General features: G+C 40.0%; 2 protein-coding genes across 3 annotated transcripts; both read left to right on the top strand.

Moving 5' to 3' along the window:
• The first annotated feature begins 402 nt into the window (after positions 1–402).
• LOC128091053 (myelin-oligodendrocyte glycoprotein-like) lies at positions 403–2,090 on the top strand. Its single transcript, XM_052703949.1, is given in 5 exon segments — positions 403–508; positions 858–1,199; positions 1,627–1,666; positions 1,668–1,729; positions 2,044–2,090. Coding segments are annotated over 5 exon segments (597 nt in total).
• Positions 2,091–5,738: 3,648 nt separating this feature from the next.
• Positions 5,739–20,118, top strand: NAPG (NSF attachment protein gamma). 2 transcript variants are annotated; one of them, XM_052704165.1, is made up of 12 exons: positions 5,739–5,852; positions 7,710–7,777; positions 9,031–9,115; positions 10,198–10,215; positions 10,798–10,828; positions 11,885–11,994; positions 12,108–12,174; positions 12,801–12,871; positions 13,580–13,658; positions 14,363–14,442; positions 16,004–16,133; positions 17,205–20,118. In XM_052704165.1, exons 1-12 carry the CDS (start codon positions 5,797–5,799, stop codon positions 17,352–17,354), a joined length of 945 nt encoding a protein of 314 aa, XP_052560125.1. In that variant the 5' UTR covers positions 5,739–5,796; the 3' UTR covers positions 17,355–20,118. The 2 variants fall into 2 exon arrangements, with proteins under 2 accessions (XP_052560125.1, XP_052560126.1); XM_052704166.1 differs by lacking the exon at positions 5,739–5,852 and having other exon boundaries at positions 7,753–7,777; positions 10,188–10,215.
• The last annotated feature ends 3,963 nt before the right edge of the window (positions 20,119–24,081 follow it).

Here is a 24,081-nt window from a genome sequence, read left to right as displayed (position 1 = left end):
CACCACATTCCCTGGGCCCCCCCTTTATATGCACTGCAGGGGGATGCCAGCACTCTTCCCTCTGTCCTCTCTTCTCAGAGCCCCCATGCCACCGGGGGGGGGGGGACAGCCAGGAGGTCTGCATTGCTCTCCCTCAGCTTCTTAGAGCTCCTTTGTGGTGGATTTTGGCTGTGATTCGGACCTTCTAAGAATGGTCCCTCAGTGAGAGACTGTGCTGCAAAGCTGATCCACTAGAGCTCTCTTCTATAATTTCTTCTTTCATATTCTTCCTAAACTTTTCTCCCGTCTTCTTTCCAAATCTTTCCCATCTTCCATCATCTCCTTCTCAGTCTTCTTCCTTCTCTTCCTTCTTCCTCTGTCTCCTTTCCACAGCTTCTTCCCCTCTCCTCTTCTCCAGCTTAGATGTTGTTCATATTGGATTGGAAACACCCCAGTTTCACCCTCTCCTGGAGGAGCCTGCTGGTTTATCTCATGTCTCTCCACTTCCTCTGTCTGGGATCAGATAAATGTCCTGTGGGGATGATGTGATTGATGTGACTGGCAGAGGTGTTGCTGTGGGGCAGGGATGCAGCCATGGGGCAGGGAGGACCCTAACCCAGCACCCAGCCCCAGTAGGGTTTCACTTTCACTTCGGTTATTTCATGAAATATGTGATTTTGGGAAGAATTTCTGTCTTTTATTCACCTCCATCACTCATTGTAAATGGACTCCCCTAGAAATCCTTCTCCACTCCCTCCTGCTCCCTCTTCAGTTGCTTTAGATGGGATGGAGTGTGCACTAACTCTCCCTCTGCCCTATGCCCCCACATTAATGCAGGCACCATCTCACCTTCTCTCTGTGCCCTTCTCATTGCCCAGCCCAGCTCAGGGTGGTGGCACTGAGCCTCCCTGTCACTGCCACTGCAGGACAGGATGTCATGCTGCGCTGCCATTTGTCCCCTTGGGAGGATGCTCGGAACTTGGACATCAGATGGATCTGACACCCATCCTCTGGTCATGTGCACAACTACCAAAATGGAGAGGACCTTGAACAGATGGCAGAATATAAAGGGAGGACAGAACTGCTCAGGGATTGTCATTCTGATGGAAATCTGGATTTGCACATTACTGCAGTGAGCTCCTCCAATAGATGTTCATACATCTGCACTGTGCAAAATGATGGTGGCTATGCAGAATCTGTGGTGGACCTGGAGGTGTCAGGTCAGGCTGGGGTGACACCTGCATGAGTTGCTGGGTTTGTGTGTCCCACCCCAACCTCTGTCTATCCTCATCCTCACATCCATCAATGGAGAGCTGAAGGACAGAAACCTTTGAAGAAAGTTGGGGCTGAATTGTTCCATGAGGTTTAATCTTGAGTTTGAGTGAGTGCATTGTGTGATTTGGGGATGGATATGCACAGATTAGGTGGTTTTGTTGGGTTTCTTTGATGGGTTTCTTCATGTCTTAGTGGGAGAGGGCGCAGACTGCTGAGTAGCTTCCCCACCTGTGTCAATCTGAGGACTCTATCATTATGTGTCAGTGCTCACTGGTTGCTGCCCCTTTAGGTTCTGTGATCTTCCAAGTCTGGTTCTTGCTTTTCCACATATGGGAATGTAAAAGTAACCCTTTTCTTGATGTTTTTTTCCAGATCCCTTTTCCCAGATTGTCCATCCCTGGAAGGTGACTCTGACTGGTCCTCACACTTTTGGTTGGGTCATTTGTCATCATTGTTTTTCTCCATAGAAAACAAGGTGAGCTGAGAGCGGAGGGGATGGTGCACAGGGAGGTATTCTGCAGTGGCAGGGATGGTTGGGGTGGTGCTAAGCACTTGACCGTGGAGGTACACAGGAGGAGGAAGGGAGATTTTGTCCTCAGATTCACAGTGGTCATTAAATAACATTTGCCTTTTGGGGAGAATGAAGGAAGGAAAAAAAGAAAAGGAGTGTGGGTGGGAAGACAGGAACATGGCTGAGCCATGGGGCATCTGGAAAGGTCCAGACCCTCTTGAGACATCACCAGAAAGGTTGCCCTACTGACCACCTCCTTTCTCCAATTTGTTTTTCAGCAGCACAGACCAGAAAGCTGAGTGAGTCCCTCCAGCCTCTTCCATAACTGAATTCCCTTTAATGGAACTGATAGAAGATGGAGAGTGCTGGGTTTATGCAGTGTTTTGGGACCTTGGGATGTGGTGGGGTCTTGGGATATGCTGGGTACACGGGATGTACTGGGACCACAGGATGCGTCGATCTTGGTTGATCCACTTGCAAAACTCTTTGTCCATATTCACAGTTGCAGCCCTGCAGGTAAATGCAGTGCTGGCAAACAAAATTCAAGCATGACCTAAAGAATAACTAAAATAATAGAAATGAATAAGTCACTCAAATAAACAACAGTGAATAAGCAGATAAATGCCTGGAAGTGCTTTAGGCATGATATTAGAGCCAAATTAATTTTCAAGAAGCAGCTACTGATGAAATAGCCTTTTCTGCTTGCTGTGCCCTACAGTTTTCCCTCCTGGGTCTTGCAAGACAGTTTGGATGACCAGAGCTGTTCCTCAGTGCAGATCTCCTCAAAAGTCAGTGCTGGGTGACTGCAAAGACTGGAGTTGATTTTTTACTTGAAGTATGACAAGCATGTACTCTGAAAATTAGATAATTTAGATAAATTAGATAATTAGATAATTTAAAGCTAGATAATACAGTGGCAAAGGTAACTGTAGTTTGTAACTGTAGTAACTACAGCAAAGGATGCTGTAGTTAGTACAGAAGATGAAGGCAATAAACACTGCCATGGCTTGTGATGCAACATGGTGAAACAGGTAGGAATTTCCGAGTTGAAATTTTCTGCCTGCAGTTTGTTGCATGGATGTTCAGTGTATAGTGAATCTGCCACAGCTTTCCATTTTCCATAATTTCCAAGGAAATTACAAGTGGGGGGGATCTTATCAACACTTAATGGTTGAGGCTCTTTAAGGATGGGGCCAAGCTCTTTTCAGTGGTGCCCAATGACACAGGACAATTGGCACCACACAGGAAGTTCCATCTGAACTTAAGGAAAAATGTATTTACTTTGAGGATGACAGAGTGCTGGAATAAGCTGCTCGGAGAGATTGTGAAGTCTCCTTCTCTGAAGATATTCAAAACCCAACTGGACACTTTCCTGTGTGACCTGCTGCAGGGAACCTGCTTTAGCAGGGAGCTGGGCTGCGTGATCTCCAGAGGTCCCTTCCAGACCCTGTGGTTCTGTGATTCTGTGATTACCTCTTTCCTCCAGCTGGAAGATACATTTATAAGATCTCTCTCCTGTGCTGACTCTCTGCTCTTTGGTAAAAGGTGGGCACACAATGTAGTCTTGTTATTTAATTAAATTCAATCAGGAGAGAGAAACAAATCTTCAGAGAATCAGTATTTAGTAATTTTGCTGCCCTCAGAGCTATTTGTTTGCTTTCTGCCTTATTCATTAAGACAGGAAGGAGTAGTCTCACAAGCAAATTAATTCTATGGAATTACTCTGAAGACAGGAAAATAAAAGGTACTGAAGCACTCAAGTGGGCAGAGTGATCATAGAACACTTTTTTTTCCCAAAATGTGTCAGAGTCAATTGTTCATTAGACCATCAGTATTAGTAGCAGTTTGCCCACAGATCGCTCTCTCTTCTTCACAGACAATTTCCTCGGCATGGTACTGTAGCTGTTGTTATTGTAGTTATGACTCCATCTCAGACATTAATAAATCACAATGTACAACTTTCCACATATGCTGCCAAAAGACAGTGTCAGACAGAACTGGGAAATCCAGATCTCGGAAAACTGAAATTTGCCTTCCAGATCCAGTGGAGCAAAAGATAGGATTCAGCAGCTGATTTAAAATACAGTTCACTGCAGTCACTCCTGACTTTCTGGACAAGAATGTGACATCTTAACAGCAAAGAAAAGTAAGAATTAATCAAGAAACAAATTTAATCACAATTTCTTACAGCTCACAAGAGCTCTCTGAAGGAATCCTTGTCTGTCCCTGCACTGGGGCTGAGGATGGACCCAGCATAGTGGTGGAAGATGCTAGCCCCAGCTGCCTGCCTCCAGCATCTAGCCAGAGGTTACACCCCACAAACACACGTATTTTCAAACCTCTTTCAGATAAAATAAGCTGTGATAGTTTATGCAGCTCATTTTCAATAGTCTGCCTATGGTTGATGTGTGCACGAGAAGTGTTGAGATGGGAGACAGAAACTCTCTACAAGGAGAAGTGACAAACAGCTGAGGACTGATTATTAATCAATGGCTGCTACTGGTGCAGCTATTTGCAGAGTTCACATCCATCTAGTAAACAGAAGTTGTAAGCTTGCACTCATAAAATCTTGTCATTCTGAATACTATCACTGTAAAAATTTGTCACATTGTACCTGGGTACTTTTAAATACCAAATTCCAGTTCACAGGCAAGCACCAGATGCTGTGATATGATCCTTCCCAGATGTAAAATCTCTGTGTCTACAAAATAAAAGCTACCCAGGAATATCCTATTTCATTTAATACTAGTCTTGGAAATGTGTCGTCTGGTCATTCCAATATAAAAAGTGATCAGACAGTGCACATATGTAGCCTCACAAAAAAAAGTCAGCAGCTCTTTGTATCTCAAGGAACACAGCCAGAAACACTACCACAAACAAACAAGAAAACAGGTCACTCACTGGGTGCTTCAGAAGATTATTCTTCTCTGAGATTATCCTGCTTGTTAATGAATTAGCTCTATGATTTCTTTTTCACAGCTGCCTTTCACCTGCTACAAATGCTACCTTCTTTCCTACTTTGTTACAGGATACAGAATAATAATACATAACACAGCGGGGATTTTCCACCATCTGCTATAGATAGCATCTCCAGTGTAGTACAAGAATTAAAGTTAGAAAAATAAATGTCCATGTCCTTGGGGGAGTGTTGGAAATGGTAAAGGATGGGAAAGCAATTCAGAACAGTGTACCTGATGCCTACATAGCATTTTTTTGGGTGCCCATCCCTGGAGGCACTCAAGTCCAGCTTGGATGGGGCCCTGGGCAGCTGAGCTGTTGCAGGGCAGCCCTGCCCACGATGAGGGGTTGGGGAATGGTGTGCTTTGAGGTCCCTTCAAAACCAAGCCATTCTGTGATTCCGTATCAACTTTGTTTCTTTTCCCCAGTTAAGGCAGAAAACAAAATCGCATAGCGCTATTCCTATAAACAGTATGGACTTTGAATGACTCCTATGATCTGAATACAGGGTTTTACAGGTTCAACTAGTTTCTCATTTTGCTTTTCGCTCTTGTGATGACAAATATTTCTCTTATTTAAATTATCAAGTGTAAAACTTGTGGATTGCCATAGCCCACAGAGGCCTGAACATTTCTCCTGTTTTGCATAAGAGGTAACGGCCTTATGTTGTGCCAGCGAAGGTTCAGGTTGGTTGTTAGGAAAAATTTCTTCTCAGAAAGAGTGGCACAGGCTGCGCAGGGAGGTGGTGGAGTCACCATCTCTGGAGGCGTTCCAGAACTGTGTGGGTGTGGCACTGAGGGACACGATCAGTGGGTATTGGACTAGATCTTACTTTCACACAAACCAAACGAGTTAGAGAGGTACGTCTCTGTACCAAAGCCCTCTGAAGATTGTCAGAGAGCAGCCCGAACCGCCGCCGCCGCAGCGCCAGCACCACACAGCGCCGCCCTGAGGCAGCCGCGCCACCAACAGCCGCTGTCAGCAGGCGGCGCAGGCGCAGTGAGAAGGCGCAGCGCGAAGCCCCGCCCCTGGAAGCGCCGTGAGCCTTGCGGCGTTCCGTAGCGGCAGCCACGATGGCGGCGCAGAAGATAAACGAGGCCCTTGAGCACATCGCAAAAGCGGAGAAATAGTGAGCGGGGACGGGGTTGGGGCGGCTGGCGGGAAGAAGCGGGCGAGGCGGTTGTCACCTCAGCGATCTGGGCTCCTTTCCTTCCCGCCAGGCTGGTGCGGGAGGAGTGCCGTGGGCTGCCCGTGATCCCTCCGTGGCTGTGGGCTCGTAGCTGCCGGCGACATGACTTGGACGGGAAAGGGAGGGCAGTGGGCGGCCGGGGCTGCTGGGGCGGGCAGTGGGGGTTATGGCCTGTCTGAGGCGGGGCTTTTGGGGTCTGTTTGCTTTAGAGGGTCTCAGACACCTGTACGGGCGCTTTACTTAGAAGGCCTAACGTCTGCGTGTGTCAATTGGTAGGGAGCCTCAAGCTATAGGGTCCAGAAGGCAGGCTGCTTCAGGATAATAGTGTGTGCCAGGTGCCTTCCTCACGTTACCTGAGCAGAATGCCTTTTGGTGGAATCCATTTTAAGCTTGTCCTGAAAAGAGTTTGAAATAAAACAGGCAGTGCACAAACTGTGTGCAGCTTTAAGGCCTGTGTATTTTATCTCAGTACCTTTCCTGAGAAAGCCCCATCCCTGGAGGTGTTCAAGGCCAGGTTGGATGGGGCCCTGGGCAGCCTTCCCTAATATTAAATGTGAATGTTGGTGGCCCTGCCTGTGGTGAGGCGATTGGAGATGTGTGATCCTTGAGGTCTCTTCCAACTCGTCTGTTCTGATTCTTTCAGACTTTCTGTGATGAAAAACAGTGCAATAGGGATGGTTGCCTTAGAGCTGTATGCTGTGGCTTTTGCCTAAGTGAGATGATGACTGCTAGTATGCAGTGTATACAAAATTGCTTTTTTCAAACTAAGCATGTAATGCATCTAAAGTGTCTGCCTGTATCAATGGGCTCTGAAGTTGTAGTTTTGTATGTATGCGTGTATGGGAACTACTGAGTCACGGCCTGAACCTCTGATTGATCACCTGAGGCGAGCCATGAGTCAGCCAGAGGAGCACAGGTGAAGGCAATTCACCTGTGCTGCTGGAAGACCTATTTAAGAGCTGGCTACCAGAGGGGAAGGACCTCTTCTGGAGATCACCTCTCTTGGTGTTTTGTGGTGAGCCCAGCCGAAGGTTAAGCTCTTCCACTTATTCTCTTTTTGTGATCATTGTCTACTTTGCCTAACTCTCTTGATTATATTGAGACTATAACATCTTGATATCTATTAATTATACAATTATATTGTGATTATAACATCTTGATATCTATTGATTATTCAATGCGTAGATTTTTTTTAAATGAGGAAAGTGTGATTCTGAAGTCAGCATTGATGACTCACATATTCTGATTCGCATGGAACTACAGAGTGGCCTATGTTGGAAAGAACCTCAAAGCCCATTAAGTTTCAACCCCTTGCTGTGGGCAGGGCTGCCACCCACCATCTTAGCTGCCCAGGGCTCTGTATTTATGTATGTATGGGAGCAGTTAGTGTCATAAGCTGCTATAGGCATATCAGAAAAAATCCCTGAGGTTTTACAGTTGTGGGTAAGTTTGTTCAGTTGTTTACAAACCAGAGAGTCTGACGATTCTCAGGTGAAAGTATTTTTCTTTTCTTGACTTCACATTGTTGAGGATCTGAGCTGGTGATGATGTTGTAGGGACTGAAGCAGAAGCATGTTATTGCAGGGCATGTAGCTGTGGGAGGTCATTGTAGTGCTTTATACAAGTCCAAACAATGCTGCCGTTTATTTTTGCAGTTGTGATTCCACCATGGTATTGGCACAAGGGTAATTACTCTCTTTCAGAGAGCTGTCTGAAGTTTTAAATCTATGTGTAGTACTTCAAAGGTGAAACATAAGTATTACTCATTTTTAATTGTCCTTTCTTCTTGCATTTTAGCTTGAAAACTGGATTCTTAAAATGGAAACCAGATTATGATAGTGCAGCTACTGAATATGGAAAGGCAGGTATGTGTGACTGTAAATATGGGCGCATGCTTTATGGTTTCAAAATACTCTTTAAGCTTAATCCCCAGTAATATTTTACTTAGTTTTAGTATATTACTGTATAAGTACAACTGTTGCGAAGACTAAAGTAAGGAGGAAAATAAATGTTCTTAGTATTCCTAGAAGCACTGTAAAATCTCAAATTGTACTTGAGGTTTACAGCTTATATGTTGGATCTTACTACATAGCACAACAGTAAAGCTTTCCTCTTTTCACTTGCCAACCCCCAAATTATATGATCTTCCCTAACGACAAAAATTTTAGTTGTTCTTAAAACTTTGCTTTTTTGCCATTGTTTGAAAATTGTTTGACCTAAGAGAGTTTCAGTAAAGTAGAGGCATTGTTTGTGGTGTGTTTTTCATTTTTTCCTGTGGACACATTAAGATTTCTGCTTCACCAGTGTGACACCTTTCCTGCTATAGGTATCACACTGAATATAAAACCGTGTTTTTTTTCTTGTAAACTTTGTTCTTTCTGTTAATAGTAATTTGTATGTATGTGTACCTTTTTTTTCCCCTGTGGTTTCCTGCTGCTAGACATGCTGACTCATTTGTTTAACAGTGAATGAAAAAAAATGAATGAAACAAAAGTGAATGAAAAAATGGAGAAGTTTGAAGAGCAACTGAAGCATTTACAAATAGAAATTTATTTTCAGTCCTGCTTCAGTGTTCTTTGTGCCCTGAATTGGTTACGTTGAGGGAGTTATTACTAGTTTGTTTTGTCAGTGGTACGCTTCTTTTGCTGCTCTACTGGTTTTGTACAAACTGTACTGATTATGGAATCACAGAACCACAGGGGCTGGAAGGGACCTCTGAAGAATGCCCAGCCCCCTGCTAAAGCAGATTCCCTACAATAGTTTGCACAGGAAGGTGCCCAGGTGGGTCTTGAATATCTCCAGAAAAGGAGACACCGCAACCTCTCTGGGCAGCCTGTTCCAGTGCTCTGTCACCCTCAAAATACAGAAGTTTTTTCTCTTGTTTTGATGGGACTTCCTGTGTTCCAATTTGTGCCTGTTGCCTCTTGTCCTATCATTGGGTACCAATAAGTGGCTAATAAAGTTAATGCTGTGGTGGGATTCTCTGGCTACAATTTAGCAAGCCATTCAATTTGTCTAAAATGCCTGTTTGCATCTTTGAATGATTGAATACTTTAGTAGATGAGGTTAAAAAAATAAAGGCGAATTGTAAATGAGAACTTTGTTTGGTTTCTTGCAGCTGTTGCCTTTAAGAATGCCAAGCAGTTTGACCAGGCAAGGGAAGCCTGTTTACGAGAAGCTGAAGCACATGAAAACAACAAAGCGTATCTTTTCATTACTTCTATTTTCCAAGAAGTTATTCGTTATTTAGAGTGGGGTAATAGGTAGAAAATATATTAAATATCTTTGTTCAAATTGTCAGTCTAAGAAGGTTCTCTTTTAGAAGACTTTTTGTGCTGTGAATGGGAAAGCTAAAGAACTCTTGATTAGAACATCTGTTCTGAATATCTTACAATCATAGAACTGTTTAATTTAGGAGGGGGGAACCCTTAAGGGTAACCTAATCCAACTCCCCTGCAGTGAACAGGGACACCTACAGCAGACCAGGTTGCTCACAGCCCTGCCAAGCCTGGCTTTTCTCCAGTTATGGGGCATCCACCACCTCTGTGGACAACCTGTTTCAATGCCTTACCACTCTTAATGTGAAAAATTTCTTCCTTATATCCAGTCTAAATATCTCATTTTTGAGTGTGAAACCACTTTCCCTTGTCCTATCACAGCAGACCCAGCAAGAGAGTCTGTCCCCTTTCTTCTTACAGCCCCTCTGTATATACTGAAAGGCTGCTCTCAGATCTCCCTGGAGCCTTCTCTTGTCCAGGCTGAACAGCCCCAGCTCCCTCAGCCTGTCCTCATAGGAGAGGTGTTCCATTCCACAGGTCATTTTTGTGGCCATCTGTGCTCTCCAACAGCATTATGTCTGTCGTGTACTGAGGACTCCACACCTGGATGCAGTACTCCAGGTGAGGTCTCACCAGTGCAGAGTAGAGGTGCCTGAAAAATTTAGGTGCTGCATCATAAATTTATGTACGCACTTTTAAGTATCTGTGGATGGATAGTATTAACTAAATGCAGCTAACATTATTACAATGCTTGTGGCAACATTCAGTAACCAGGGAACATGTTTTAAATAAATGTGCATGTTTACAACTTTGCAGTTATCCTTTAATATTTTGCATTTATTTTGTCTTAGGTGCTACTTTTTTTATACTTTGCCTAAAAACTTGGCAGATTCAATTTGCATTTCTGGGTTTCTTTGCTTTGAAACCAATAGTTCTATAAGATCTTATATGCTATTGATGTTTCTGCTTTATGGCATTTGTACTTGACTTGACAACGTTACTTCCAGTCTCTTTCATGCTGCCAAGTAAGTATGGATGTACTGAGTAATCTGATGTGTTTTTTTTTTTTTTAACTTACAGTACAAGCATGAGCTGTCATTTTGGTCTCTAGTAAGTGACTCAGTTCAAGTGATTTCACCATTTCAAAATTAGTTTAATGAAAGCATGGGCAAGGAAAGTCTAAAAACCTGCAATGTCTCTCTGAAGAAATAACTATTTTGACAATCTTTCATAGCTTTTTGTATCAAGTGCTTTTTCTTAGATAAACTTTTTATAAATTTGACGTTCTGCACTGTTTTGCTTATATAGAAATGTAAATAAATATACTTCAAAGCAAGTGGGTGATGACAAATAATCTAAATGTTGTCTGTGGGTCAGATGATGGGAATAGATTTTTGTGTGGGAGAGCAGTGATTATGTGGTTGAAATACTTCATTTGTGAAAGATAATTGTACACATGTATTATCTCATTAAATTGAAGCACTCAAAACCTCTTCAGTTTGTTAAATATTAACAGTGAAGTGGTAGCTGATGCAGGTTAACTTCTGCTGTATAGTCACAGCTTGTTGAAATACACAATATCTAAATTGTAAACTTTTTCTCTGCAGAGCTTATGAACAAGCTGGCATGATGCTAAAGGTATTTTCATTACTAGTTTTTACTTAAAAGTTCTCCTTGATGTTTTATAGATATATGCAAGCAAGTTGCATATGGCAGTGATGTTCTACTGTTGACTTGTAGTCCCCGCCAATACCTTCACGTAGTTCAGGGAAACTGTTTTTAATTGGAAACATTTTTTTGTTGTTGTTTTCTTTTGAAGAAGGAGAGGTGAGGGCTTCACATCAGAGGTAACTGAAGAGTGGTACTTCTGCTGTAAGGTACCAAATTCTTGCCTTACATTGGGAAGGAACTAATTACTACTTATGTGAGCAATGGATTGAAGCAAGAGAAATAAAAGCTCATTCTAGCTCTGTTATGGTGTTTTCACTATTGACCAAATACTGTTTGTTTGTTTTTTAATCTGATATTATATCAGTAGAAGAAAATTCTGAAAAGAGGACTGGGAGAATCAAGGATCTCACTGGAAGAGGATTATGTTAATCTTTTAATTTTCTGAAAGAAAAATAAGTGTCTGGCAGTTTGAAGCTGCAGTATGACAAGGCAGTCTTGTTTTGCCTGTTTGCTCCAGTAGTGCTGGTTTCATAGGATGGTGGAATTAACATTTTGCTTGAGGTATTTATGTGGAAGAAAAAGATTTTCTTTTCTACCTACTTGACATAGGGTAGGTTATATGTCACCAGAATGCTTAAATGTATGTTCCTTAGATGCTGTCTAGCTGCTAGTTAAATTAGATTTTATAGATGGGAAGATTTAAATTAAAGATTGAGAAACAGAAATTATTGTTTCTGGTTATATCAGAGTTTACATAGGAAATGACCTGGTTAGTCTGACTCACTTTGGATGTGAGAAGGTTGCCTGTTAGTTCCCCCTCTCTGTGGTTATTCAAAAGAATGTAAAGAATTACCAGACTCACTGCTAAACTTGTTCTTTGCAAATGTGTGATAATACAGAAGGTGCATTTCTGTACTATTGTGTTTTGTTACCGTTTTCCTGTAAGCTGAAATGGCATATATGGTGTTAGAGTTGTTCATAAGCACGGTTCGTGACAGTGCTGTCCTCTGACTGTCTTTGCAGGAGATGCAGAGGCTCCCTGAAGCTGTTCAGCTGATAGAGAAAGCCAGCATGATGTACCTGGAGAATGGGACACCAGATACAGCTGCCATTGCACTGGAACGAGCTGGGAAGTAAGCTTATAGTATTGGTGGCCAGAATGAATGTGGGGCAGAGGTATCTCCTTGCTTTTTCTTCCCTGCCTCTTTGATGCTTTCATCTGAGAAATGACTTATTTTTATTACAGATTAATAGAAAATGTGAGCCCAGAGAAAGCTGTACAGCTGTATCAGCAAGCAGCATCAGTGTTTGAAGTAAGCTTTGCTTGTTTTTGTTTTTCTTTTTTTTTTTTTTTTTTTCCAGCAGATAATTTTGCCAGAAGGTAAACCAGCTTGAATTAATTGGTGTTTAGGGTCAGCTGTAATGCTAATAAAATGTCTGAGGCTGGCTTCTAAGTTGTTTTATTGATATTATGATAAAGTCCGTTCTTTTCTCATTTTGGGACTTGACCAAATGTGAGTTTTATATGTTGTCAAGTTTTTTTGCCTCTTGTTGGGCAGTCAAGTGGGTGGGGAATATGGCTGTTCCACAGTCCTTTGGCTTAGAAGAGTTTGAAATCCTTGAAGGTACAAGAAGAGTTTGCTTAAAATTCAACCCATCCCTTGAGCCATTTCATGACCGTCTCTGACGTACTTCCCTACAGGCATTTGACATATATTACTGGATTAATAAGTTTGCATTGATGCTCCTTTGCTCTCTAGATCCATACAGAAGCTGAGTGTGGGACTTTGGTGCACCAATACTCTTTGTGTTTCCACTGAGTATGTGAACTGTTGGTATAGCAGAACAGTTGGTCTGAGTTGCAGACAGCGTAGGTTAAGGTCTAATAATCCTGTGCAAATGAAACACGAGCATGTGAATTCTTTTTGCTCTTCTCTAGAATGAAGAACGTTTACGGCAAGCATTAGAAATGTTAGGGAAAGCATCAAGACTTCTAGTCCGAGGACGCAGGTATCACTTCTGTAGATTTGTTTACATATGTTTGAATCTGTATTTCAATGTGCAGTTCCATTGTTCTTTTATCTTGTTGCTGGGTTTATATACCATTATTTACATCTGTCTTTGAGACAAAATTCAAAATAAATGAGATTGAGGTTTCTGCGGGATGTAATAGACTGTCATATTCAGGAATCATCTATTTTTTGTTCTGAGATAGAGGAATGTGAGCTGTAAGGCTTTGTTTCCTCTTTATTAGTTAATACATCTTTAAAGGGCATATATGAGATTCACTGGTTATTAAAGAAGTTCAGGAGTTATTTTTCAGGCACTTATTTGTAGAAAGTACTTGGAAATCTTTCATAGCTGTGGAATAGAAAACAGGGCAATTAATCTGTTAGCAGCAGTCTGATCCCAGACTGAAAACGTGCCTTGGATTTTCCGTGGCATCTTATTTGAAGCATAGATTTTTATCACCAGACCTGTGGTTGAGCTTAGACTTGCTTTACTAAAGCATATCATTCCTTTATGTAATTGTCTGCATCTGTTTGACTGTTTTCAAGAAAATTTATTTTGCAGTGGTAGTTAGAAAGATCTACTGCTGATTTTATGTTGCTTTTTATTAAGGAAAACTCGCGTGTGTATTAAACAGCTCACTGTGAGCATAGGGTTCATTATGCTTGTTTCCTGGCACTGATACTCCTTGTTTTTGTTTCAATTTAGATTGGATGAGGCTGCGTTGTCCCTTCAAAAGGAGAAAAGCATTTATAAGGAAATTGAAAATTATCCAACGTGCTATAAGGTAAAAGTCTAAATGATAACTTCTGGTAGGGTATTTCAAGGTTTGCTGAACTAACATAAGGTAGTGGCTGAATTCTGTCTGACATCACGTACCTCTTGATTCAGAGATATGTTGCTTGCTAGGTAATGAGAACGTGTGGCTGTTCATGCTTCCTTATCCTCTTGTTTTTCACTGCTGTAATGTTGATAGGATGCTGTTTATCTGTGGAAGCTGTCAAAAACACTGCACTGTAATGATTTCTGGACTTGCCTTCAAATTAATTTGAATAAGCCCAGTTTTCTCTTCTGGAATGTGAGTTAATTTATTTTGAAACTGGAGAGTGAGAATCATGGATGTTTTTGTATTGTTTTTTTTTTTCCATAGGATTGTCTTTTGGTCTGCATTTACCTTGATGTTATTTAATCAGGATTCTTAGTAGAAATAGTTACTTTGGATCCTAAATAAGAATTTTTGATCGTCTGTTTTGAGTTTTTAAATCAACATGACTTGGTCATGCTTTTTTCCTTATGTGATTTGCTGCACAAGTTTGATGCAACAGTTCATTACAATGTTGGAGGAGGTAATCTATTTCATACTAGCTGAAGATCTGGCTTACTACTTTATCATAGTGTGGTTCCAACTTTCTTGTTCAATTTTAGAATCAAATTATCATTCTATTTTTTTGTTGTTTTTTTCCCCCTGTGTTTCTTGTTTGTTTTGTTTAGAAAACTATTGCTCAAGTCTTAGTTCATCTTCACAGAAATGATTATGTTGCTGCAGAAAGGTGCGTGAGGGAAAGCTACAGGTAAGTCTGCCTAATATTTTATAAATTTAAGCTGAATGTTTCATTAATGTAGATTTATTATGCAATGGGCTGGAATGGGCTGCCCAGGGAGGTGGTGGAGTCACTGACCCTGGAGGTGTTCCAGGAAGGTTTGGATGTTGTGCTGAGGGACATGGTTTAGTGAGAGCTATTGGTGATGGTTGGACTGGATGATCTTGAAGGTCTTTTCCAACCTAATTTATTCTGCGAAAGACCAATGGAAGCCTTCTCTGATAATAAATTTTAAGCCTCTGTTTACTTGAAGTACAGTGGCATTGTCTGTTAAGTAGCCAGCTGTCAGGAATCTTTTTCACTTTCACTAGGAGGTTCAGCAGTAATTACCATGTGGTACTTCCTAACGAACATAAAATAAAGTTAGTCATAAGGAAGCACTTCAGTGCAACAGATGAAATGAGATTTAAATTAAAAGTTCTTTCTGATTTTCCTTGTGAAAAACTGAGCGGAATACTGTTGTGGTTAGAATTCTTTTGTACATCTCTTTCAAATGGAGCTGAAGCAGGCTACCTGTTGTAAACAAATAGTTGGGATTAAAAATGAGGATTTCTGGGTGTTCTAACTGATTTATTATAATTATTATTAAAATCTTTTTGTCTTATTGAAGCCCTTAAAAAGTTGTAATTTTAACTTTCCATTTGAGAATGGAAATGTGCAATGCAGTCTTAATACTCATTAGTGGCATCCTAGTACAATCATTGGAACTGTAGTATGGTGGTTAGATTGAGGAAAATATTCATCTAAAGGTTTGTTAAAGAAAAGTGTGTAGTGTGTGAGTTACTGCATTTCTGGTTATGCTGATGTAACAGATCTTGCTCTTGTCATATGTTGAAAGAAAAGCAAGTTTTTCTTTTTGTTTTTTTTCTTTAACAGTTGTCTTAACTGAAAGATGATTTAGGAAGTAGGAACTGATCCATTTTAATAGAGGAAATTGAAGGAAGTAGTCCTTATACATCCAAGAGAAATGTCTGGTGTCAAGTCTGGATTAATGTTTAGCCACAAACTCCAGAGGCTTTCATGCAGGACTTCAGTCACAAAATACTAGAACATAACATTTTTATTTAAACTGTATTTGAAGTGAAGTGACTTGAACATATATTAATTAAATCTTTTTTTTTTTTTTTTAGTAGTTTTTGAAGATCTGTCTTGAAACATCTTGGTCATATTTACTATGTCTTTAATTTCTGCTTTAGATAAAAACTCATTGTGTTTTTTTTCTGCATATAAGTTGGAAGAAAAGCTTATTGACTTTTCAGTAAAAACAGGAAAATTCTAATACTCTATTCTTGGCTTGACTATGATTGTGGTCTGATTGTCAGCAAACTAGTATTGCTGAAAGTTGAAGCTTATGGATATGATCTGTGTTCCAGGAAAAATCAAAATGGTTTTGTTTTGTGGAGTAAGTAGTCCATCAGATTCTCATCAGCTGCCTTCTCTTCTGCTATTAATCAACACCCTGTAAAAATAAAACACCTGAGCACCACGTAGATTGCTGGAATGTCCTAAATGAACTGTTAATTTCCTTCAGTATACCAGGATTTAATGGAAGTGAAGACTGTGCAGCACTAGAGCAACTTCTGGAAGGGTATGATCAGCAAGATCAAGATCAAGTTTCTGAAGTCTGTAACTTGCCTCTCTTCAAATACATGGACAATGATGTAAGTAGCTTTTGCTTCTTCATTTTAAGAAAGGCTTTTGTCCATTATAGGAAAACAAGGAGAGCAGGATCTGTGTATTTTTTGTGACTTGCTTGGTAACTTTGCCTTGTGAACTTTTTTTTTTTTTTACTTCACTGCCTGACTTCTGTGAAGTTCCACACCACTGTTTCATTCTGATGGTGAGAAGACTTAGATGAGCTAACAGTTTGTTATCAGCCTGCGGAGTCTAAGTAATTGACCAAAACACTGTTTGCTTTTAATTGGTTCTTCATAGTGCCAGAAGTTTGTTTTATCGCAGAAATACCAATCTGCTGCCCTGTGTGCATAAGCATTACAGAATGAATGTGGTGACTTTGGATGTTTTTTTTTTTCAGTGCTTATTCTCCAGCAAATCATCAATTAGTGAAATTTTTTCCATTTTAAGAAAGAAGTCCATATGTTTTTTTTAATGATTGCACTTATAGCTAGCAAGCAGAAAGTATAAGGATAGGAAAGCCATAAAATAAAGGGGATATCCATCCATGCAGTACTTTGTAATGGTAGTGACTAATTTTATTACATTGAACGCACTAATTCTACTAAAAAACATTTGCAAGAACTACTAGTATAACCCATACCTAGATAATGTATGCAGAGCTACACACTGAAAGCATTCTGGTGTTTTTCTTTGTTTCGAAAAGATTGAATGTCTGTAGCTATAGAATCCAAAACCCAATTTAAAGGGACTTTGAGCAGTTTAGTCCAGTGGAAGGTGACCCTCTTGCCATGACAGAAGAGTTCAAACTGGATGCCCTTTAAGTTCCTTTCCAACCCAAACCATTTTATCATTCTATAATGGTTCTGTGATACTGTAGCCAAACTTTCCTGTTAGACTTAATATTGATAGTCTCATCTCTCATTTTTCAACGTCTTTCAGTGGACAAAATAAAAAATTGAACACTGACGTTAATTATCCTAAGCTTGATTATTCTCATTATTATTCTAAGCTGGAAAATGTACTCTGAAATCAGCAATCTGTTTTCTGTACTGAATATAATAGTACAGAAAGTAAACTTGTACTTTTATTGTTAGTATGCCAAGCTTGGTCTTACCTTGGTGGTCCCAGGAGGTGGAATCAAGAAGAAATCTCCAAACGCTACACAGGACAAAACAAGAGGACCAGCCACAGTGGGCTCTCATGCTGATGAGGAAGAGGATGAATATTCTGGTGGACTGTGCTAGCTACAGACCTATGTTATGTTAAATATTTGTGATGCTGAGCATATCCAAAGGTACCAGATTTACCAGAGCTTCATTGCAATTGTGATATGGGAATGCTAATGTTAACTGGGCAGCTTTTGGCTACAAAAAAAAAGGAGAAAAAGCATGATTATACCTATCATCTTGTAACATCTTTGAATTTCATTTCTTATCTAGCAGGAACATCTGCAGTGCTCTGCCTTGCATTGATTGGGGGAAAAATGGAGGGAGATTTTTAGTAAAAGCACAGTTTAAAAAGAAACCAAAATTCTGAAGAGAAGCACAGGGTAAGGAGAACAACACAAAATCTCAAATACTGGATTTCAATAGCTGACACTTCTTTGGTACCAATAATGTTTGTGAGTTTTTTCCAAAGTTGAATATAAGGTTATTTGTCTGGATATTCATCTCCTGTTTAATGTTATTTAAGGAATACTGGCAGACGTATTTTCCACTAGTATAATCACTAAGAGGAGCATTCAGTTAACAAATATTCCCCACAGTGGAATATGTATTTTATTTTTTTTTTTAGTATCCTAAATTTAGCAAGTAATATCCATGTGATTGTAGAAAATACTAAACCAGTTAATATGGAGAAGTTTCACAAGCTTGAATATACAGACGCACACGTTTCACGTCAAGAAAATAATTGACCTAAGTTTTTCAAAATATGTTTGTGCACAGTGTTTGTAATGTACACATTAGGATTGGATGGCATTGGCAACTTTTCTAGCACTGTTTCTGACAAATGTAATTAAAAAAAAAAAAAATGGAGGTAGCAGGTAATGTGCATTGATTATAAAGCTCTGGAGACAATGTTTAGCAAAAACTTAGGTGGAATGTTTCAGTAGTATGATCAAGCTTAGTGTTTCAGGTGTTCATTTGCTAGCTAATAATCTCATCTGTGAATATTTTCCTTTTTTCAAAGCATAGAACAGATTTTTACAAATGGCAATCCTCAAAGTAGCTGGAAGTTCAAAATAACCATATTTTAGAGCATCTTCTCCATTTTCACTTGATTACAAATTGCTGTCTTCTGCAAACTTCTTTATTGTCCACATTCACTTGACCACTTTATGCTTAAATGTTGACAACTGCAGAAGTTGCATCTGCGGTCCTTTTTTTCTTTCAGAAGAACCTTTTCAAGACCTGCACTAAATTGATGTCCAAAGCTCAGTAAGCAGTAGACCGCAGTATTAAGTGTTGTTACAGTTTGTGCCACATTAAGGAATTGGGTGTCTTCAAAAATATCGAGCATTTCAGATGTGATTGTGATGAAGGTAGACTTTGAGGGCTAATACTTCGGGGTGGATAGCACTCAGTGCAGTGGGTGCATGAGTGACAGCATGATTGCAGGCATGGCTGCTGTTAAAGTCATTACTCAGTTTAGTGGATCGGTTTTGTCTCAGTGTAATGTAGTAAGCTTTGATTATTATTTTTTTTTAAACTGTTTGAGGGCTTTTTAAAGCTGCTTACCTTTGTTCTGTACTGTCTGACAGCTAAATTTCCATTGTTATTAAGGATATATATAGAAATTTTTGTATGTCTATAGAATATCTTAAATGAGATTTTAGGAAGTGAATTACTTTTTTTTTTTTTTTTCTTTCTCAGAATGATTACTAGTATGCGAAAAAGGTGGTTTTGAAGACTTTTCCTGAAACTGTTCTTTCTTCACCATTGAGGAGGCTGGAGTGATGTGCTCCAGCTTCTGCTTTCTGGATTTGTTCAGGAAGGGTCACCATGCACTTTTTATGGGGAGTTTTTATGACATTTTTTTTTTTTTTAAAGCACGTTTAGAAGCACTGGGAACACTAACTTTCTTCAAGCTTTTCCTGCTGCTTCCAATTCTGAAATTAGTTTTGTTGAATGGTCCCAAGGAGTCTACTTCTTTGTGTGTGCATTTACATATATCTGAGAAGGCATACAAGCAGTTTTGTATACTGTAGAAGAACTTGCAGACTTTATTTGCTTTAGTGCCTGCAACACTAATAGATCCTTACAAATAAAATTTATGAATTAGCATGCTTTTCATGTTGGGGGGATAAAAAAAAAAAAAAACAAGACTATTTTTCCCCACTCCCTGAGCTTTTTTCTTTTTAGTCTGTGCCAAGTGTGGAAAATCTGGAACAAAAGTAACTTGTACTAAACATGTTCAGCTGCTGTTGAAATGGAAGGGGCTTCTTTGGATCTTAGGAGTGGAATCTTAATCTTTGATTGCAATGTTGCTGCAAAGACCAAATCTGCAGAAATGAAAGTGTCTGAAAATAAGATGGTCTATTTTATATAACTTACTCTCCTATTTTAGGCAATGAAAGTGTGATAGGAATGTTATCTACCTTTTAGTAAATGTTTAACTGTAGAAGATGCTGTCTGTATATTATGTGTAAGCGTTTCTATCTTTCAAAGCAATTTGCACACTTCTGTAAATACCATTTAAGTGATTTAAAGTGAAAATATACCATTTAAAATAAGAAGGTTTCTAAAAATAACGTTGATTGTGAGAAAAATTATATTTGCATGAAGACTGGGCAATGATCAGTGTAATGTATATAAAATTAGATGCTTTCTAAATTATCTGTAACTTATGACTCAGTATGCCCAATTGCAGTGTGAAACCTGTGCTTCATTTGTTTCTTTCCAAGGTCTGTGGTGTATTAGATTATTAAGTGTTTGTAACAGTTCTACAGATGCTGCCTCTGAAAAGGGGCTGTGTTTCACCAACATGAAAAATAAAACTTGAAACTGATATTTGTGCTAACTTTCCTGTTGTTGATCAGGTCCTCCCAAACACCTCCATTTGAAAATGAACTCTGTTTTGTAATCCCAAGCAGATTTTGTGGCCATTTGTCTGTGATTCTTGTTGCAAGGTATTGCAGGTCTAATATCACAGAATCACAGAATGGCCAGGATTGGAAGGACCACAAGGATCATGAATCTCTACCCCCGCTGCATGCAGGGCCACCAATCTCCCCATTTCATACTAGACCAGGCTGCCCAGGGCCCCATACAACCTGGCTTTGAAAACCTCCAGGGATGAGGCATCCACAACCTTTCTGGGCAGCCTGTTCCAGCACCTCACCACTCTCTCTGTAAAGAACTTCCCCCACCATCCAACCTAAATCTCCCCTCCCTCAACTTAAAACCATTTCCCCTCATCCTGCAGTTACCAAGCCTTTCAAAGAGTTGATTCCCCTCCTGTTTGTAGACTCCCTTTAGGTACTGAAAGGCTGCAGTCAGGTCACCCTGCAGCCTTCTTTTCTCCAGGCTGAATGAGCCCAGTTCCCTCAGCCTGTCTTCATAGGGGAGGTGCTCCAGTCCCCTGATCATCTTTGTGGCTCTCCTCTGGACCCTCTCCAACACCTCTGTCTTTCTTGTACTGGGAGCTTCAGACCTGGACACAGTACTCCAGATGGGGCCTCACAAGAGCAGAGTAGAGGGGGACAATCACCTCCCTGTCCCTGCTGGCCCCCCCTCTTCAGATGGAGCCCAGGATACCATTTGCTTTTTGAGCTGCAAGAGCACACTGCTGGCTCATGTTAAGCTTTTCATCCATCAGGACCCCCACGTCCTTCTCTGCAGGGCTGCACCCAAGGACCGCTCCTTCCAGTCTGTATGGATGCCTGGGATTCCTCTGGTCCAAGTGCAAAACTCTGTGCTTTGCAGTGTTGAAACTCATTAGGTTCACCCAGGCCCATCTTTCAGGCCTGTTGAGGTCCCTCTGAATGGCATTATGTGATGGAGGCCTTCATCTTGGGAACCTGCTGACTCAGTTTTGGGTATCGTCAGTCATTGCAGCTTGTCCCTTAGGTATTTGTGTGTAGTGCATTTCACTTGCACTGATTTTTGTGAGAAATAATTGATTCTCCAAGTTCTCCATCTTAATTTGACTAGTTGATCATAAGAAAGGCAGAGCTGTGGTTTAGCAAAACAACTAGTGATGAGGGAGGATCTTCAGAGTAATGTTTTTGTTTCCATATTTGGACTGGTTAAATATATAGCAAACTCTGGGCATCCTCTGGAAGAATACTCCCAGGTTTGCCTGAATATGCTAAAATTCAGAAAATACTGAGAATGTGGATGGAGCAGCAGATATGTGAAGGAAGTCCTTGCATAAAACTATGCTTTGAGTTCATTAATAGTGAGCACAATAGATGCCTCCTGTGCACTTCTCCACTCTGCTAGAGGCTGAAAGAAGTGCCTAGACCAAAATAATGGTGGGTCAATTGACTGTGGAGGGTATTCTAGCAGTAAGAACAACATTAATTTCTAGCAGGGATAGCTGTTTTGAGATTATGTGCTTGCTTTGCAGCAAGAATGGAAGCGAGTTAATCTCTGTTTGAGTCATAGATGTTTGCTGATTTAAAACCAAGACTTGGGATGTGGTCAAAGGGAGGTTTAGTTTGATTTTGGAATGATTTATTCTTAACCTATGACATTTTGCTTGTCACTGATGTAAGTTTAAACAGCTTTCTAGGTTAACAGAGGTTTTGTTTGTTTTCTCGCAAAGTGTAGCTTGTTCTAGTGAGCTTTTTTTTTTGAGGGAGGTGTTGGGAGGGGCCCTAACTGTACTGAATGCTACGTGTGTTTGAATGGAAACTGATTCTGTTAGAAGTACATGAATAAGTAGATTTCTGGATGTGCTGAATTCATATGGAAACAGTGAAGAGTGGATGCATTTGAAGTATTATTGGTGTGAATTTGAAAACTGCTCTTTTAAAACTTTGGTTACGTGACTTTTTTGTAGCTTCTTAAACTTTCTAATAGGTGCTTTAATTCGATGACAATTGCTGTTCTTCATCTGTTTTGCTTTTTTTTTTTTTATTTCCATTTTAAAGCAAATCTGAGAGAACTTTTAACAAGAGAACATACTCGAAGCTGTAAGTTAATAACAAAATGCCTTGAAGTCATTCCAATGTAGCTTAGGACAAATGTAGTTTTAGTCAGCTCCGGAAATGTAGTTCTCACCTCTTGAAATAGCACAATTGCCATTTTTTCCTTTCTGTTCTTTTTTTTTCTTTTTTTCTGACTGAATTATTCTTAAGGAATAACTGTATAAGTTGAGAAGGATAGTATCCAATAGTCTCACATGCTGCTGTTCTTTATTTGTATCTTACTTGAACATCTTGTTGGACTTCATTTAAGCATCCTGCTTATTGAAAATGTTGTTTATTTTGGTCTTTATTTTGATAGCAGAAGCAAAGCTTTAGTTTTAGTCTTTAGTTATCTAAAATATCTTGAAGTTTGCTTAAAAAAAAAAACAAAAAACAACAACTGAGCAATTACATAGAGGTTGTGGCTCTACTTCATTTGGGATATTCATTGTTCTGTTGGGACCTTCTTAAGAAGACTTTCTTATTCTATTTGCTGTAGTACAATGTATTTAGATAAGATTAATCTCCATGCAGTCAGTGCATTTTAGATTGCATTAGTGCTTGAGTTAGTGTTATGCAGGAAATAAGAAAAAGTGGAGGAAGAATGAGAGAAAGTGGTTTGTCAGTTATGCTAGGCACATCAGAGTGCTCATAAATAACCCATGTAAACAGCTGGGTGCTTGAGTGTCTCTGACAGACCAAGAAAATTCATTGTAGGTAAATAGTTTCCATTTTTTGGAAAATGGGAATTTATTGGCTGGATTCCTTTGCAACAGCAGTTGGTACAAAGTGGCAGAGTGAAATCTGGAAGTGTAAGTATAGTGTTAATACTGTAATTAGTGGGCAAAGCATATACTTTTCCACAAATCTATTTGCTGTGGTTTGTTCTTGTGAAGAATGGATAGTGCTGTATCTATGCAATGTGAAGGTGTCTTCCCCGTATGATGAATGCAGATAGCATGATGCTACCAGAACTCAAGAGGCTAACCTGAAAATGGCATGGGAGAATGTATTACTGAGTCATTTTTAACATGAAAAGACAACAAACACAGCAAAAGCACTGACCTTTATGGAGTTAAACAGTGTGAGCTCTGTAATTAGGAGACTATGCCATTATAGAATGATGTTCTAAAGTCAAAGTTGCTAGAGTACTTGAAGGCTGAAGAGACTGGCACTGAAGTTTTCCAGTATGCTGCAAACTATTCCTTGGTGACAAAGAAACTGAGGATGGTAAGAAATAAGATGTTCTTTCTTAAACCAACAAACAGACCACAACTTTTAGATGTCTTGTTTCTAATCATCTCATTTTATAGTGAGAAGGGAAGTTTGCTGGATGTAGGAAATGGAGGGGGGGGTGAAGCCCTCTCACACACTGCCCCAAAAAAAGCCAACAACTAGTAGTGGTAATAAAATTGAAGCAAGTAGATATTCCTTTCCAGAGCAGAAAAGAACCACTTAAAATCTGTGAGTGGGGTTCTGTAGGATTATCTAGCTGTATGCTAATGATCTTCTATCATCATCCTCAGGAGATGGGCTTGTTTTCTCTTGTCCATGGCTCAGTACCTGTTGGCAGCAGTATAGCTGCTAGCTTGGAGCACAAGAAGTGTAAGTCTGCATGTGCTTTAAAGAAAGTAAGGCTGTTGGTGGCTCATCTGTTGAGAGTGAGAGCAATGATAATGACCTCAGCTGAGCTCTGTTGTACCCTCAGCTGTGATGCTAACAGATATAGTAGGGTACATCTCATTAGAGTTACTCAGAAGAGATGTTTGGATACTGGTGTGACAGAAGTAGACCCTAGCCCCTGTAAAGTGAAAACAGGTTATTATTACTTCTCTTGC

This window comes from Tympanuchus pallidicinctus, unplaced genomic scaffold (assembly GCF_026119805.1).
Source record: "Tympanuchus pallidicinctus isolate F22 unplaced genomic scaffold, pur_lepc_1.0 scaffold5, whole genome shotgun sequence".
In the NCBI taxonomy this organism is placed as follows: domain Eukaryota; kingdom Metazoa; phylum Chordata; class Aves; order Galliformes; family Phasianidae; genus Tympanuchus; species Tympanuchus pallidicinctus.
Note: the sequence above shows the minus strand (reverse complement) of the source record. Positions and strands in the feature narration are given on the sequence as shown.